This window comes from Hyaena hyaena, unplaced genomic scaffold (assembly GCF_003009895.1).
Source record: "Hyaena hyaena isolate Hyena2069 unplaced genomic scaffold, ASM300989v1 scaffold_510, whole genome shotgun sequence".
Classification (NCBI taxonomy): domain Eukaryota; kingdom Metazoa; phylum Chordata; class Mammalia; order Carnivora; family Hyaenidae; genus Hyaena; species Hyaena hyaena.
The window spans coordinates 836,114-852,378 of record NW_024081141.1 but is presented as its reverse complement, the minus strand read 5'-3'; the positions used below and the strand labels follow the sequence as shown (position 1 = coordinate 852,378).

General features: G+C 52.5%; 1 protein-coding gene across 3 annotated transcripts; it reads right to left on the bottom strand.

Moving 5' to 3' along the window:
• Nucleotides 1-305: 305 nt before the first annotated feature.
• Nucleotides 306-15,715, bottom strand: ITGB7 (integrin subunit beta 7). Of its 3 annotated transcripts, none has more exons than XM_039255041.1 (16): nt 15,655-15,692; nt 9,533-9,609; nt 8,635-8,838; nt 6,746-6,947; nt 6,478-6,648; nt 5,492-5,733; nt 4,955-5,113; nt 4,548-4,643; nt 4,337-4,426; nt 3,169-3,315; nt 2,668-2,861; nt 2,075-2,298; nt 1,621-1,840; nt 1,283-1,491; nt 795-955; nt 306-589 (listed from the first exon to the last, which is right to left on the bottom strand). In XM_039255041.1, the coding sequence occupies exons 3-16, from the start codon at nt 8,833-8,835 to the stop codon at nt 509-511; spliced, it is 2,397 nt and encodes a 798-aa protein (XP_039110972.1). In that variant the 5' UTR covers nt 8,836-8,838; nt 9,533-9,609; nt 15,655-15,692; the 3' UTR covers nt 306-508. The 3 variants fall into 3 exon arrangements, with proteins under 3 accessions (XP_039110972.1, XP_039110973.1, XP_039110971.1); XM_039255042.1 differs by having other exon boundaries at nt 9,562-9,609; XM_039255040.1 differs by lacking the exon at nt 9,533-9,609 and having other exon boundaries at nt 15,655-15,715.
• Between the last annotated feature and the right edge of the window lie 550 nt (nt 15,716-16,265).

Genomic DNA, 16,265 nt, shown 5'->3' with positions numbered 1-16,265 from the left:
AGAAGTAAAAACAGGATATCGCTTCTGAATGAGAGAAAAAAACACGTACAGCAGAACCGAATAAGGTCGGGTACCAGCTGTGGTTCTCCAAGTGTGGTTCTGTGGTCCTCCTACAAATGCATGACCTGAGGGTTCACTAGCCCACCCTGACCAGCTGCTTCCCTGGGCAGCCACTTCCTAAATCTGTACACCAGGCTAAGAGCCCCTCCCTACCCTCAGGTGGAGGGGGAGCAACGAATGAGTTTTCCTGAGGCCCAGGCTCCACAGCCTGCTTTGGCCTTGGTGAAGCAGGAGGACAGCTGTGGTCTGAGGTAAGACCCTTTATTATCTACAGGGAGCAGGGGGCTAGCCCCACACTCCTCGTGAGGTAGGGAAGCACGGTTGCAGCAAGAGGCCGCCCTCGACTGTCGTTGAGCAGGAAGTAGGTGGTGGCCCTTCCTCAGCAGTGCCCTACCGGGCAGCTGAGAGAAAATAGAAGAGTCCTGGGATGAGTGTTCCTCTTCCCCATTCAGAGCAAGGGACTTGGGGCCCCCTGAAAGCGGGGATTGACTGTGGTCGTGATGGCACTTCTGTAGAGAGGATTGCTGTCCTGAGGAAGGAGATGGGAAATGATGAGGAAAAGCCCCAGCACTACTCCTTTACCTAGTCCTAAGTGGCCAGCCTAGAATTTGAGCGGCACCCCCAGAGCTGATGGAAGTTGGCAGAGGGGTGGAGCAAGGAGGTGGAGACCAGAGGTCTTAACCAGGGAAATCAAGCAAAACCCAGCCCAGCGGGGTAGGAGGCAGTCTCCCCACCTGCTTCCAGTTGAGCTGCTGCCGCTCCTTCTCAAAGCGGTTATATTCTTGGCGATCATAGATTTCCACAGAAAGCCGGTAAGCCAGGACCAGCCCCAGTCCCACTGCCACGATGCCCCCCACACAGCCCAGCACGATGGCCAGGGTGTGATTTGCTCCTTCTGTAGGGAAGAAACAACACAGGCTTCTGGGGGCTGGGGCATGGGGTTGATCAACGGTTGCCCACGAGGTGTCTGGCCTCCCTGGCCCTGCCTGTCATTGAAAACAAAGGGAACCCGGCAGGGCCCGAGGTTATCTTTGCAGTGCCCAGGGCTTTAGCCTTGCCCACTTGGTCCATCACCTGTGCTTTTGCCTGGACTCCCTGCTCTACTTCAGCCCGCACCCAGTTTCCCACTGTCTTCACCTGCCCAAGCCCAGAGTTCTGAGGCCGTACCTATCAGACTTCCAGGGCTCCCTTTGGCATGTCCACAGCATCCCTGCCCACTTACTCTCTTGGGGTCTCACTCGCAGTATGACCCTGCCTCTGGCTTCCTCCTCCACCAGGAAGAAGAAGAGCTGGTTGTCCAGGGTCCTCTCTCTGCACCAGCCATCATCCGGGATAGGGGCCAAATCCAGAGTCACGTTGGCGTTGGCACAAGCAACGCTGCAGTTGGCGGCCAGGGGACCAGTCCCAAAGGCCCCACACTCTGCACAGTCCCTGTCCAGTAGACACCAAGAGGCCAGCTGTGCCCCCCACACCACACGGCAGAGGGAGGCGAGCTGATGGGAGTGGCTCAGCCGGCCCTGCTGTGCCCCTGTTCCCAAGCTGTAAGACCCGTGGCCTCACCTGTGTCTCTCGCATGACGTCTTGCAGCCTGGGCACTGCTCACATAGGGCGCCGTAGTAGCCGTTCTGGCACTGGCAGCGGTTGCACGTGCAGTGTCCGTGCCCGCTGCAGATCCCTCCCTCAGCACTGACACAGCTGTCCGTATCCTTGCTGCACTCACATGCTCTGCCCGTGCGATTGGCATAACAATGACAGGCTCCACAACGGCAGCGGCCAAAGCCTGGGACAGAATCATGCACAGGGTGACAACCATGCCCCTCACAATGGACATCAAATGCCACCACAGGCTGCCTAGAGCTGAAGTGTTCCTGTGCGCCCCGTTCTCAAGTGTGCTGGACACCGCCAGCTCCTACCCCAGAGTCCGATGCTTGCCCTTGGTGCCGTGAAGTTCCCAGAGCCTAAATACCCTTGGGAGCCACTCTGACCCCACCCTTCTCCCAAAGTCTGCAGGTACCTCCACAGAGGATGCCCTCATGTCGCTCACAGCTGGCATCATCACACTCGCACAGAGGCCCGGAGCTCTGTCCACTGCAGCTGCAGCGTCCACACTGACACCGTCCCTTCCCGCTGCACAAGGGCCCTGTCCCATTGGGGGCCCGGCACCCAGATTCCAGATCTGGGGAGGACAGTTCAGCCTCAGAGCATTCACAGAGTCGACCCAGACGGCCGGAGTTACAGCTGGGAGAGAAAGGCAGAGCCAGAGTCAGGCAGAGCCAGAGGAGGGAAAGGTGGGTCGGAGAATTCAACCATCCCTTGATCTATCTTTCCCAGGATCCTCTACACCTCAGATCCCAAAAGAGGTGGAGAGAGATGAGTGGCTGAAGGGATGCCAGTGTATAGTTGAGCACCAAGGAGTAAAAGCAGAGTGAGTTGGGGGGGGGGGGCGGGGGGCGCGTGTCTTGGCATATCTGGGAAGCTGCAGATGAAAACGAAGGTGGCATTTGGGGATGTCTGGAGATGCCCATGGGAGGGCAGAAGGTAGAGGGGGATACCCGGGCTGGTCACGTGTGGACAGCCCTACGGGTGAAAGGAGGCAGGAATCCTCACCTGCACACCCCGCATTGCAGCAGCCCCTGGCCATCACTGCAGTAGGGAGCCCGGGGCTGGGTGTCACTGCAGTTACAGTCGCACAGTGTGTGCAGCTCCACAGTCAGCTCCTCTGAGAAGCCGAGGGCTCGGAGCCTCAGGAGATAGGGCTCTGAGAGGCAGTGAGTAGCTCGGAGAGTAACCAAAAAATTCACCTGAGGACAGCATGGGCAGAAATCAGACTTGAGATCCTGCATCCTCACATGTGCCCACCAAACCCACTGATGTTCCAGAAACCTATTCCTTAGGAAAGTAAGGAACAGGCTCATGCTAACACCCATCTCTTAGAAACCTGCTGGAGGAAGCTGCTCATTAAACCCTTTTAGGAAGGATGGATGGAGAACTACCACAAGCTTTTGCATTGTTCTCTGTGCCTGCCCCCCATCTTTTCCTGCCTGCTTCAATTTCCCACCCCCCCCCACCCCCACTTCCTTCCTTCTGCCTATCTTGGCTGGCTCTCACCGTCTGGTTGATTCGGACCTGGTTGCACTGGCCCCGGTCCCCAGCCTTACGCTCCCTCTTCTCAGGATCCCCACACTGAGATTCATAAGAGACGTGGACCCCAGGAGGGAGTGGAGAGTGTTCAAGGGTCACAGTGGATGACAGGCTCTGTGGAAGAGTGGGGGGGGGGGTTAACCACGTGAAGGCAGAACTCCAAACCCCACCTCGTGTCCTCTCCAGCCTTTCCAACTTCTGCCATGACCTGCCCTCTGCCTGCTGTGGAGGGGAGCCCTTGCATTCTGCCCGGTCAAGAGGGAAGTCTGCAAGAAGGGCACCGTGAAGACTTCGGGTGCACCACACAGGAGCCAGAGGCCTCTGGGGCAGCATTTCAGTGCGGCTGCAGCAAGGGCCACACTGGGAGGAAGCGAGGGGGGTGGGGGGGGTCCCAGCCCTCTCAAGGTGCAGTGGCTGCTTCTCAAACCCCAAATGAGGACCTATAACCTGGGTGCATAAAGGGCAGAGTCTTTAAATTGAGTTTGCCCTGGGAAATTTTCTCAACGTTGGTTCAGGACATGGTGGTTCCTGTCCTACAAAGCCTCTAGTGTGGTTACAGAGATAGGACTGAAACCCAAGAAGCAACTTAAGGATCTTCATGGTTCCTTCTATCTGTAAAACTCTGTGATTCCTATGAAAAATATCTCTGAGTTATTTGTAAGTTTAGTGAAAGTAGGCTCTAGATGTCACATTCTTTATGTACAGACTGATTGGGGCAAGAAGGCCAGCCCTTCCATCTATGTGACCTTGGGCAAGTCATTTAGGCCCCTGTCTGTATCCCCACCTACAAAATAGGGATGATACTAGTTAGCAAACGGGTTTAGCGGAGTTAACTGAGACGGTGAACAATGGTTGGTATGAAATACCAGCTCAGTGAATGTTCCTTCCCTTCCTTGCCCAGAGCAGGGCTCCATGCTTGGTCCAAACCAGACGTTTCAGATTTAAGAATGTAAGACTGAGCGAGTGAACTACGAATGACAGCCACAGGCAAACTGTAGGTGGTTGCTGTGGAGTGGCACACCAAAAAGTGACTGGTCTCTCTTAGTTCTGCTGCTCTCCCTGAGCCCCCTTTCCAGTGCCTGCCCTCTCCATGCTCCCCCCCCCCACCCGCCCCTCCCCAGTCCCAGCCCCTCACATTATAGGCATCCATGATGAGCTGCACCACGTTGCTGGAGTCCTCACTCAACTCCCCCACTGCAGACTTAGGAATCAGTTTACTCAGCTCCTGAGTTCAGGGAAATAGTGGATCACAGCTCAAGGGAAATGGGCTTCTAGGGGTCTGGAAGGAGGGTGTATTGGGGGGGAAGGCTCGAAGCAGGAAGGTCTGGCATTCAGCCAGCTCTCACCTGGTAGACAGGCAATGTGGCACTGGTGACGGCAAAGATGGGCTGGATGTTTGCTGCAGAGAGGGCCTGGGCTACCTGACCCACAGAGGGGTAGTCCTGGCCAGGGAGCAGGGACAGCGTGAGCACAAGTCTCCCCCACGACATCCGAGGTGCCCTCAGCCCAGGAAATCCAGGAACCAGGGTTCCACCAGCTAGAGGAACCCTGGAGGCTCAGGAAGGCAGAGGGAGGGGCTAGGGAATGGGGTGACACGGGGTTCTGTCTGAGCAGGGGGGGCACATGGAGAGAGGAGCTGCTGGAGGAGCAGGCAGGGTGCTCACTGGTAAGGACAACGAGGTTGGGGAGGGGGTCAGGAAGTAGAGGAGGCGTGGCTCAGATGGGGAGGGTTGGAGCAAGGGTGGGGACTCACAAACTCTGGGCTCCGACTATAGACGCCATTACTGTCCAAGTGGCAGTGCCCATCGCTGGGCATGAAAATGCCACCCAACTTCCCATCCCCAGCTGTGTGGAATGTGTCATCGGAAGTGAACACCAGCAGTCTGGACACATTTCTCCAGCCAATCTGCTCCTGGGATTGGGGGGTGGAGGTAGGCTATGCACCTGGGCTCTATGAGCCAAGGATTTGCCAGCCTCAATCTGAGTCAGTGTCTGTCTCCCTCCCCCCACCACCCGACCCCTCCAGCCCCCCCTCCAGCTCCGGCTCCCTGCTTCTCCCCAATCCCCCAGACAGGGCTGCTTCTAGTGGAGGCCTCTTATGAATTAGAAAAACATGCCTCTTCCTTAAGATATTTTACTCCAATCCACCAGGAAATTATTAAAATAAATATGCAAACTTCAGTGACTATGGTACAAACGGCACCCCTAGAACCAGGCACTGCATGACCCTAGGTGGTGGTCTTGGCCCCAAAGGGCTCTTCATACTCAGCTCCCTTCCCCTCCTCCTCACCTGGCAGAGTGCAGCCTGCAGAATGGCATCAAAGCCACCTTCAGGGGAGTCCAGGTTTCCAGACACGCTCTGGCGTCCCACCTCCCGCTCGAAGGCCTTAGCATCCGAGGTCAGGGACAGCACGTGGTGAAAACTGAACGGCGGCTGGCAGCGCTCCAGCCGGGTGGGACAGGGGTGGCGAAGTTTGGAGGGCACTGTGCTCACGAAGGGCAGCACCGTTTTGTCCACGAAGGAACCAAAGCCTGGGAGAGGGGGGATTCATGAAGGCTGTGCCCGAAGTCACTGGCCAGCAGCAGGGTAGAAGGGCTGCTGCCCAGGACTCAGAAGGCAGAGGTCCATGGGAAGTGGGAGGTGAGAGAGAGACAGTCACAGAGGAGTAGAGGAGACCATGAGAGCCGGTGCTCCTAGAGCACAGGGACTGAGTACCTGGCAGGTGCAAAGGGGTTAGACCGCTGACTCGGAGCAGGGCGGGGGGGTGGGGGTGGGGTATGGGGGGTGGAGGAGATTAAGAGGAGGACACAGTAGGGGTCAGGCAGGACCTCCCCAGGAAGAAGGAGAGGGTAGTAGCAGCATGAGGCACAGGAGGGGATCTTGAACAGGGCAGATGTGAGTGTGGAAGGCACAGCCAGGGACAGGGACATTTAGACCTTTTCCGAGAGACACAGGGCTGAGACAGTGGCATCAGGGCATATCTGGGCTATTAGGTCCAGAGTGTGCTGTGTGACCCCTGGGAGCTGTCTGATAACAGTCTGGCCAGACTCTGGGCCTCAGTTACCCCACCTATAGTCTCTTAAGTGCCCTCCCGTTCTGTCCTAGACGATGGATGTTCTGGGAGAGAGACGCCAGAAACCTGCCCTGGCCAGGTCTGTTAAGAACTGGGAGAGGGCAGGCGGGGCCCCTGTGTGCCCAGGCCATTGGCAGAGGCAGAAGCGGCTTTTGCAGGTGGAGGCTGAGGGCCGGCAGGGTGGGGGTGCGGTCGTGCTCACCGATGCGCACGGAATGGGTGACCTTCTGCAGCCCCACCAGCAGGTCTTGCCCAAGCTGGCGCACGCGCTCCAGGTCGTCCTTCATGGAGTAGCTCAGATCCATAAGGTAGTACAGGTCGACGGGGTAGCCCTCAGCCCGGAGGAAGCGCACGCGGAGCTGCTGGGGCTCCCCTGGGGGAGGGGGAGGAGGGCGGGTCCGCGAGCCTGACCGAATCCCAACCCCCAACCCGGACCTCCTCAGGCCCCGCCCCGCCGCCCCCTGACTTACCCGGCCGCAGCGTGACCCGGACCTGCTGCGGCGCCAGCTGGGTGGCCCCCTCGCCGCGGTCACCCTGGCTGAGTGGCTGGTCCTGAAGCACCTCCAGCCAGCCACGGGGCTCCTCCAGCTCCCCCGGGGGGCAGCCCTGGGCCAGCAGCTCCTGTCGCTGGCCACAGCGCTGCTCCTCTGCCTTCCCCGACGCGGTGAAGTTCTGCGCCCGAGGGGAGGAGCGTTGGGGACCCCATTCCCCCACGCACCACCACCCCCAGCCCTGCTCCCAGACCTTCCCGCCCCTGGATCCCGGCTGCTCCTAACCCTCCCCTCGCGGCCAGTTCCCTGAGCCCCTCCGATGCCCTCCCTTCCCTGTCCCCCCAACAGCCACCTTGTCCTGTCTTCCTTGTCAGAGCCCGCTTCCTCTAGCACCCCCCTCCCCCCCTTATCTAGATAACCCCCTTTCCTTAGCCACCTACCCTTCTCCTCCCCCTGGGGCCACAGACTTCCTGTTGCGATCTCAGGGACCTCACTACCACAAGAAAAAGAGGAGCCTGGCCTCCTAGTCCAACCTCCCCTGCATGCTTAGGCCGAAGAGGGAAGGGTGTCAGGCTGAGACCCAGGATAAGTTCCTGGGAAGGGGAAGGACAGGGACAGAAGAGGAGACAGCCCTTCCCCCCAGTGTGGCTAGCACCCCAGGGACTGGCTGGGGAGTGACTGAGGAAGGAAATGGTTACAGTGGCTTCTCAACTGGCCCTGGTACCAGACTCGGGTCCAGAGATGGAAGGAGGCAGACACATTATCTGACTGTCCCCAAAGCCGCTGCCTGGCACCTCTGCTCTCGGCCTCATGCTGACTCTGAGTCTCTTCTGTACTGGCCCTCCCAGATTCACTATGGGCCTTCCTCTTGGGCTGGATCAGCCTCAGCTCCCCCTGTGTGGCTGTGCCCTCTCCTTCTGGTGAGTTTGCCCTCATCTCTCATCTAACCCTCCCTCTTCCCTTAAGACAGTTCGGTTCCCACCAGCGCCCCCAACTCAGGCACCTGCCATGCTCTGTCACTCCATGAGCCCTGGCTCTTTAAGGCATAAACAAAGAACAGCCTTGTCTGACCTTCCAGGGAGACACCCACCCGCCAGCATCCTTCTTGGCTACTTAGGTAGATCAAGCCTTTCCCCCCAAGTGTACACACTTCTAACTCCTTCCCTCCTACTCTCCCAGCCACAGGCTGCTACATACCTTAGGAACATTATTAGGCACACACACCCCCAACACAGACTCAGAAACCCAGTCACACACTTTCTGCTAAGGACAAACCCCCAGTGTGATGGCATTTGGAGATGGAGCCTTTGAGAAGAAATTAGGGTTGGATGAGATCACGAGGGTAGAACCCTCATGATGGGATGGATGCCCTTCTAAGAGGCACCAGAGAGCTTGTCTACAGCCTGCCTGCAAGCCAGGAAGAGGGTTCTCACCAGAAACCAAATTGGCTGACATGTTGGTCTTGGACTCCCAGCCTCCAGAACGATGAGAAATAAATTCCTGATGCTTAAGCCACCCAGTTTTGTTATGGGAGCCCAGGCTGACACACACACTTCCTCACATGTGTACACGTACCACAGGTCCCCCTCCCTGTACACAAGCAAGGACACACTTCCTCCAAATTTGTGGTTACAAGTCTTGTCCGTATATACACGAATGCACAGGTACATAAACATACACACACAGGAAACTTGCATGCTTGTGTATGCACGCATGCACACACACACAATCACATGCGGGAGTCCTACATGCACAAAATCAGTCACACACGGGACTGCAGCGTGTACCCAGAAAACCACACAATCACACACGTTTCCATTCTGCACATACACGTACACAGGGCTCAGAGGCCACAGGCCCATCTTTACCAGTTGCTTGCACCAGGCACAGCTTGGGTGTGAGAGGATGCATTTCTGGCAGGTGGGCGCTGGCTGGCAGGACTCCGGCAGGGACAGGTCAGGACCCCCCCATTCTGTGCCCTTCTCTGAGGATGAGATCTTGGCATCCAACTCACTCTCCCCTCTGTTCAGAGCCAGCAGGAAAACAAGGACCATTGATAAAGCTACCATGGCCTGTAATAGGATATAAAGGGGGACATATGGGTCCTTAGGGAGGCCCTCCAGGTTCTCAGTCCTCTAAAATTAGTCTGTGGTTGGGGCACCTGTATGACTCAGTGGGTTGAACGTCTGACTTCGGTTCAGGTCATGATCTCCCGGTTTGTGAGTCAGCTTGGAGCCTGCTTAGGATCCGCTGTCCCCCTTTCTCTGCCCTTCCCCCACTTGCTCTCTCTCTCTCTGTCTCTCTGTCTCTCTCAAAAATAAGTAAACATTTTTTTAATAAAATAAGTCTGTGGTTGTTACTCTCAAAACTCTACCCCAGGGGTGCCTCGCTGGCTTACTTGATAGAGCATGACTCTTGATCTTGGAGTCATGAATTCAAACCCAAGCCTGGGCGTAGAGCTCACTTTAGGGAGAAAAAAAAAAAAACCCTCTACTCCAAATCTTCATCTCCCCTCATAGTTTCCCTTGCCCCTGTGAATTCAGCAGTTTCTTCAAAATGTCGGGAAAGGGCAGGTACCAGGCCTGGATAGGAGCCTCGGAGAAGCCCTGTCCCTCCTGTGTGCAGGCTTCACTAGGGCCAAGGTGGGCAAGATGGCTTAACAAGAGTCTGGGGACTAGGCCTGGAAGCACTAAGGCCTACATCCAGCCAGGTCTGTTCACCAAGATTTCAGGCCACTGTGGAAACAGAACTGAACAGCAAACAGACCAGGCTCTGGTCCTGCTTCAGTCTCTCACTGGCTGTACAGCAAGTCAGACTTTTTCTCTGGACCTTAGTTTCCACATCTGTAAAGAGAGAGAGTTGAATAAATAATCTGACAGTCCTGACAGCTTTAATAATCTTGGATTCTAAATAAAGGAGGAGGGGACACCTGGGCGGCTCAGTTGGTTGAGCATCCAACTTTGGCTCAGGTCACGATCTCACAGTTCGTGGGTTCGAGCCCCGCGTCGGGCTCTGTGCTGACAGCTCAGAGCCTGGAGCCTGTGTTCAGATTCTGTGTCTCCCTCTGTCTCTGACCCTCCCCTGCTCACACTCTCTCTCAGAAATAAATAAAACATTAAAAAATTAGAAAGAAAGGAAGGAAGGAAGGAAGGAAGGAAGGAAGGAAGGAAGGAAGGAAGGAAGGAAGGAAGAAAGAGAAAGAAAGAAAGAAAGAAAGAAAGAAAGAAAGAAAGAAAGAAAGAAAGAAAGAAAGAAAGAAAGGAAGAAAGGAAGGAAAGAGGAGGGTCAAGGGCTATAAACAAAGGAGGAAAAATCTGGGAATAGGAATGAGAGGAAGGAAGGCTGGAGCTGATGAAGTGCATGAAAGAGGCAGGGAAGGGTAGCCGACATGGTAGCAAGAGGAATACAGATTAAACCATAAGAAAACTTTCTAAAGGTCTGGGATAACGGAGGAAGGCAGGCCACGGTTGGCAAGACTTTCTCTTTCCTATACTTTGCACAAAGCAAATACAGACTGGAGAAAGAGGAGCACCTGGGTGGCTCAGTTGGTAGCATCCAACTTCCGCTCAGGTCGCAATCTCGTGGTTTGTGGTTCTGTCAGCACAGAGCCTGGAGCCTGTTTCAGATTCTGTCTCTCTCTCTCTCTCTGCCCTCCCTCTCTTGCTCACACTCTTTCTCTCAAAAATAAACATTTAAAAATGTTTTTTAAAAAGAGAGAGAAGAGAAAGAACCTGAAGGCATGGTAATTCCTGGAATGACCTCTAGGGAAGAGTAGGCAAATTTCTGATTTTTAAAAATGTATTAATTAAATAAATCCATAACCATGCTTCAAAATTCAAAAAGTTAAATCACAATGGCCTTTTTTTAGAGGTGGGAAAACTGATCCTATACGGATTAATTATATGATTCATTCAATTATATGGAATTGTGGGGTGTCTGGATGGCTCAGTTCAGGGCATGATCTCGGAGTTTGTGAGTTCGAGCCCTGCGTCGGGCTCTGTGCTGACAGCTTAGACCCTGGAGCCTGTTTCAGATTCTTTGTGTCTCTCTCTCTGTCTGTCTCTCTCAAAAATAAATAAACATTAAAAAGTTTATTTTAATTTATTTCTTTAATCTTTATTTTTGAGAGAGAGAGAGAGAGAGAGCCAGAGTGTGAGCAGGGGAGGAACAGAGAGAGAGGGAAAGACAGAATCCAAAGCAGGCTCCAGGCTCTGAGCTATCAGCACAAGAACTCAACGCGGGGCTCGAACTCATGAGTCGCAAGCTCATGATCTGAACTGAAGTCGGACGTTCAACCGACTGGGCCACCCAGGTGCCCCTCAAAAAAATTTTTTTAATTATGTGTAATTGCATGGGACCATCAACAGCCAAAACAATCTTCATCTCTTTTTTTTCTAAAACAATCTTGAGAGGCACCTGGGTGGCTCAGTCGATTAAGCTTCCAACTTTGGCTCAGGTTATGATCTCACAGCTCATGAGCTCAAGCCCCTTGTCGGGCTCTGTGCTGACAGCTCAGAGCCTGAAGCCTACTTCAGATTCTGTGTCTCCCTCTCTCTCTGCCCCTCCCCCACTCTCTCTTTCTCTCTCTCAAAATAAATAAACATTAAAAATATTAAAACAATCTTTTTTTTTAATTTTTTTAATGTCTTATTTATTTCTAGGAGAGAGAGACAGCGTGAGCAGGGGAGGGTCAGAGAGAGAGGGAGTCACAGACTCTGAAACAGGCTCCAGGCTCTGAGCTGGCAGTCAGCACAGAGCCCGAGGCGGGGCTCGAACCCACGAACCGCGAGATCACGACCTAAGCGAAAGTCGGACGCTTAACCGACTAAGGCACCCAGGCGCCCCAAAACAATCTTGAATGAAATGGGAGGACTCACACTTCTCACTGTCAAAACTCACTAGAAAGTTATAGTGACCAAGACAATGTGATACTGGCATAAGGAGAGCCATATAGATCAATGAAATAGAATTGAGAGTCCAGAAATAAATCCATGCATTTACAGCCAATTGATTTTCAACAAGGATGCCAAGTTATTTTATGGGGAATGAACAGTCTCTAGCAAATGGTGCTAGGAGAATTAGATATCCACATGTAAAAGAATGAAGTTCTATCCCTGCCTCACAACATATACAAAAATTAACTGAAAATGGATCAAAGACCTAAATGTAAGCCCTTGAACCATAAACTCTTAGAAGAAAATGTGAAGGTAAATCTTTGTGATCTTGGAATTCACAATGGATTCTTAGCTATGACATCAAAAGCACAAGCAACAAAAGAAAAAATAGATAAACTGGACTTCATAAAAATATAAAAGTCTTGCGAATCAAAGAGCACTACGAAAAGACAGGCTACAGAAAGGGAGGAACTATTTACAAATCATATATCTGGTAAGTATCCAGAGATGTCGAGAACTTTTACAGCATGACAACAAAAAGGGAAACCACCCAGTTTTTAAATAGCTAAGGACTTAAATAGACATTTCTTTGAAGCAGATAGACAAATAAGCAACAAGCACATAAAAAGATGTTCAACGCCATTAGTCATCAAGGAAATGCAAATCACATACCACAGTGAGATACCACTTTACCCCCAGCAGAATGGCTATAATAAATTAAAAAAAAAAAAAGTGATGGAGAGGATGTGGACAAAACAGAACTATTATACACTGCTGGTGGCACGGCATTGTGGGAAACAGCTTGATAATTCCTCAGTAAGTTAAAACAAAAGCTTGTACATGAATGTTCAGAGCAGTATTATTCACAGTAGCCTAAAGGTAGAAACAGCGCAAACGTCCATCAACTGACGAATGGATAAACAAAATGTGATCTATCTGTGCGGTGAAATGTGGCCCTAAAAAGGAGTGATTTAGTGCTGATTCCGGCTAAAACATCGATGAACCTTGAAAACACTAGGAACACAAGTGAGCGAAACTGGTCACAAAAGACCACTTATTGTCGGAATCCATTTGTGTGAAGTATTCTTTTATTTTTTTAATTTTTTTTAATGTTTTATTTATTTCTAGGAGAGACAGAGAGAGAGAGACAGCGTGAGCGGGGGAGGGTCAGAGAGAGAGGGAGTCACAGACTCTGAAACAGGCTCCAGGCTCTGAGCTGGCAGTCAGCACAGAGCCCGACGCGGGGCTCGAACCCACGACCCGCGAGATCATGACCCAAGCGAAAGTCGGACGCTTAACCGACTAAGCCACCCAGGCGCCCCTGTGTCAAGTATTCTGACTCCACCAATCCACAGAGACAGAAAGTGGGTGCCGGGGATTGGGGAGGATAAGGAATCACGTCTTGATAGGCAGTTTCCTTTGGAATGAAAAAGTTCTGGAACTAGATGGTGGTGATGGTCGCACAACATCGTAAATGTGCTTAATGCCACTGAACTGTACACTTAAAAACGGTTTAAATGATCAATTTTATGTGCATGTTATCACATCAAAAATCAAAACATTGGGATAGTGAGAAATCTCCCGTTCCTATCCTCCTCCTCCTCCTCCTATTTCCATACCTCACGCTAAATAAATAACAATCATTTTTAATTATCTTTTGTGGCTGATAATCCTTTGAGAGATTGCATACACAAACTAATGTGAAAATATATACTCTTCAAATGGTAGAATCAAATGACAGAATTCTACAATCACAATTCCAGAATACATACCCCTTTTTTTCTTTAAAAAAATTTTTTAATGTTTTTAAAATTTATTTTGAGAGAGAGTATGGGCAGGGAAGGGGCAGAGAGAGAGGGAGAGAGAGAGAATCCCAAGCAAGCTCTGTGCTGTCATCACAGAGCCTAATGCAGGGCTCGAATCTATGAACCATGAGATCATGACCTCTGCCAAAATCAAGAGTCAGACACTTAACCGACTGAGTCACCAGGTGCCCCCTTTTTTTCTTTTAATTACTTTTCTTGGCAATCCTGCTACTCAAGAAAATAAAGAACTTCCTTGTTCATTTTCACAGCGGTATACATTTCCATTGCATGAATGTATCAAAGCAGGGGGTTAGTCTCTCCTGGGGATTGAAATTGTTTCTAATTGCTCACAGTTAAAACTAATGCTGGGGGCGCCTGGGTGGCTCAGCTGGTTAAGCATCTGACTTTTGGTTTCCGCTCAGCTTGTGATCTCACAGTTCATGGATTCCAGCCTCGCACTGGGTTCTGGGCTGTCAGCACTGAGCCCGCTTCGGATGCTCTTTCTCTCTCTGCCTACAACCCCCTCTCAAAAGAAATAAAGTTAGAAAGATAAAGAGATAAAACTACTGCAATGAAAATCCATGGATTTATCGTTTCACACGTGTGCAAGTAGATCTGTAGGATAAATCCTGGGAAGAGGATTTGTGTAAATAGGTATCATTTGTAACATTGGCGAGTAATTGCTGACGTAACCGCCTTAGCAACTGTGCCAGTTTATATTCCCATCAGTGGTGGGTGTATGAGAAAGGCCAGCTAACTCCGTGTCTCAAATCATCTGCATCCTCCCCAGCCTGGAGTTAGATTCCGACTGGGGAAGGGGTGGGGTGACGTCAGCTGTCCTGCTCTTGGGACCTCAGGGGTAGTTTATGTATGTCTTGGGGCCTCCACCCCCATGCGAGGCGGGTTCAGGCTTAGCTTCAGTGTAACCTCAGCCTGCTTGCTCTGCACGCCTGTGGTCGAGGAGGCCTGAGATGCTGCAGCAGAAAGCCCAGTTTTGACTCATCTCAGGTGGGGCCCCCAGGATAGGACAAACCAGAGACCTCAACCCCACTCATGTCCGCTGGACAGCGCTCCCCAACCCCCTTCTCCCAATTGTCCCCTCGTTTTTTACTTGGGGATACATGACCTGCCACTTGTTTCTGTTAAGTTCTCTCTCTGTCTCCCTCACTTTCTCCTACCCACCCCCCCCATTAAAAATGTGATGACCTCTCTCTGCTGCATTTCTCTTCTCCATGTCTTTCCAGTTCTTTGTTTTACTTCCTTTCCCCCGCCTATCCTAACCATAGAGAGGCAGAGCTGTCTGGCTCGATCCCCTCTTTTTACAAATGGAAACCTGAATCCCAGAGCCAGAAGTGACTTGCCCACAGCCACACTATGAACAGGGATGAAGAAAGGCCGGGACTCGGTTTGTCTGCCACTTTCCTCGCCTCCAGCCCAAGCACCATCATCATCAAAAGTTGTGCCTTCTCCCTACCAGTTCCAATGGGTCCACCTACTCCCCTTTCTCTTGCCTTGATGGGTCCTCGGCAGTCAGTTCAGTCTTCTTTCCCTCCATGGTCGTCCCATTTTCCTGGACTCTGTCCTGACTCCAACACCCTAACACCCCCTTCAGCACCTGAGAGACAGAGCCTTGTCCCAACCTATCCAGATCTCCCAAATCCAGTGGAATCCTCTGCTGCCCACTCAGTGTCCCAAGGAGGGACGGGAACTGAGCCATGGCGCCACAGTCTCCCAGGAATCTGGGCTCCATAGCCAAGGCGCCCCTGGCAGATCTGAGCTGAGCACCAGGCACTAGGCAGGGATAGCAGCGGGCGAGTCCTATTGCGAGAGCCCTACCTACGTGACATAATCCGTGGCACATGGCAGGCACTCAGATGATGGCAGTCATACATCCCCTTCCTTCTCTGCTTCCCTCCAGCCCCGCTTTTGGGAAACCCATGCAGAAGAGATAGGTGGGGGGCAGGGGTGGGGTGAGGGGGCAGGGAGAGCTTGACAAGCTGAAGGAGGGAACAGGGATGAGGATATCTCAGGAATGCAGAAAGGACTTCAGAGCCTTTCCCAAGTCTCACTTGAACCCTGGGTGTCTTGGGGTCAGAGCCCAGAGCCCTCTTCCCGGTAGGCTGGGAGCAGGGGTTGGGGCTGGGTTAGTAAGGAGAGGAGGCAGGAGGGCTGGTGCCCTGGTACTCACAGGTGCGTGCAGAGCAGCCCTTCCTCCAGCCTCGCGGCAGCCTTTGTGTACTGATCTGGGAGGCTGCAGAGGAGGAAGTGACACACCCTGGGGTGGGGTGGGGGGAGATTTCAGGGTGGTGGGGTAACTGATCTAGAAGGTGGGGCCCAGAGGGGTGGAACTGGGCCAAGGGGGCTGACAATACAGGGATCTGAAAGGAAGCAAGGAAGCCCATCTGTCTACTGGGCACCTATTACATGCCGTGCATATCACAATATTGTAACTAATCCTCGCAGCCACCTCATGACATATCCATATGCTAATATCCCCCCCGCCCACCCCCAGCCCAAATTTCACAGATGTAGAGGCTAAGAGGAAAGGGAGATGTTGAGGTTCAGAGGTAAGCAATAAAAATCTTTGCCCAAGGTCACATCGTAATAACTAGCTGGTCTGAGGTTTCAACCCAGGGTCGATGGGACCCTTCCACTTCCTCATACAGGAACACGATAGCAAGGAAGAAATATGGAGGTACTAAGTACTGGAATGAGGGGGAAATTCGTGGCTATGGGCTCTAATTTTGAAAACCAAGTGCCCACTGTACCATGGTGGACGCTTAACTCCATGGGCTCTGG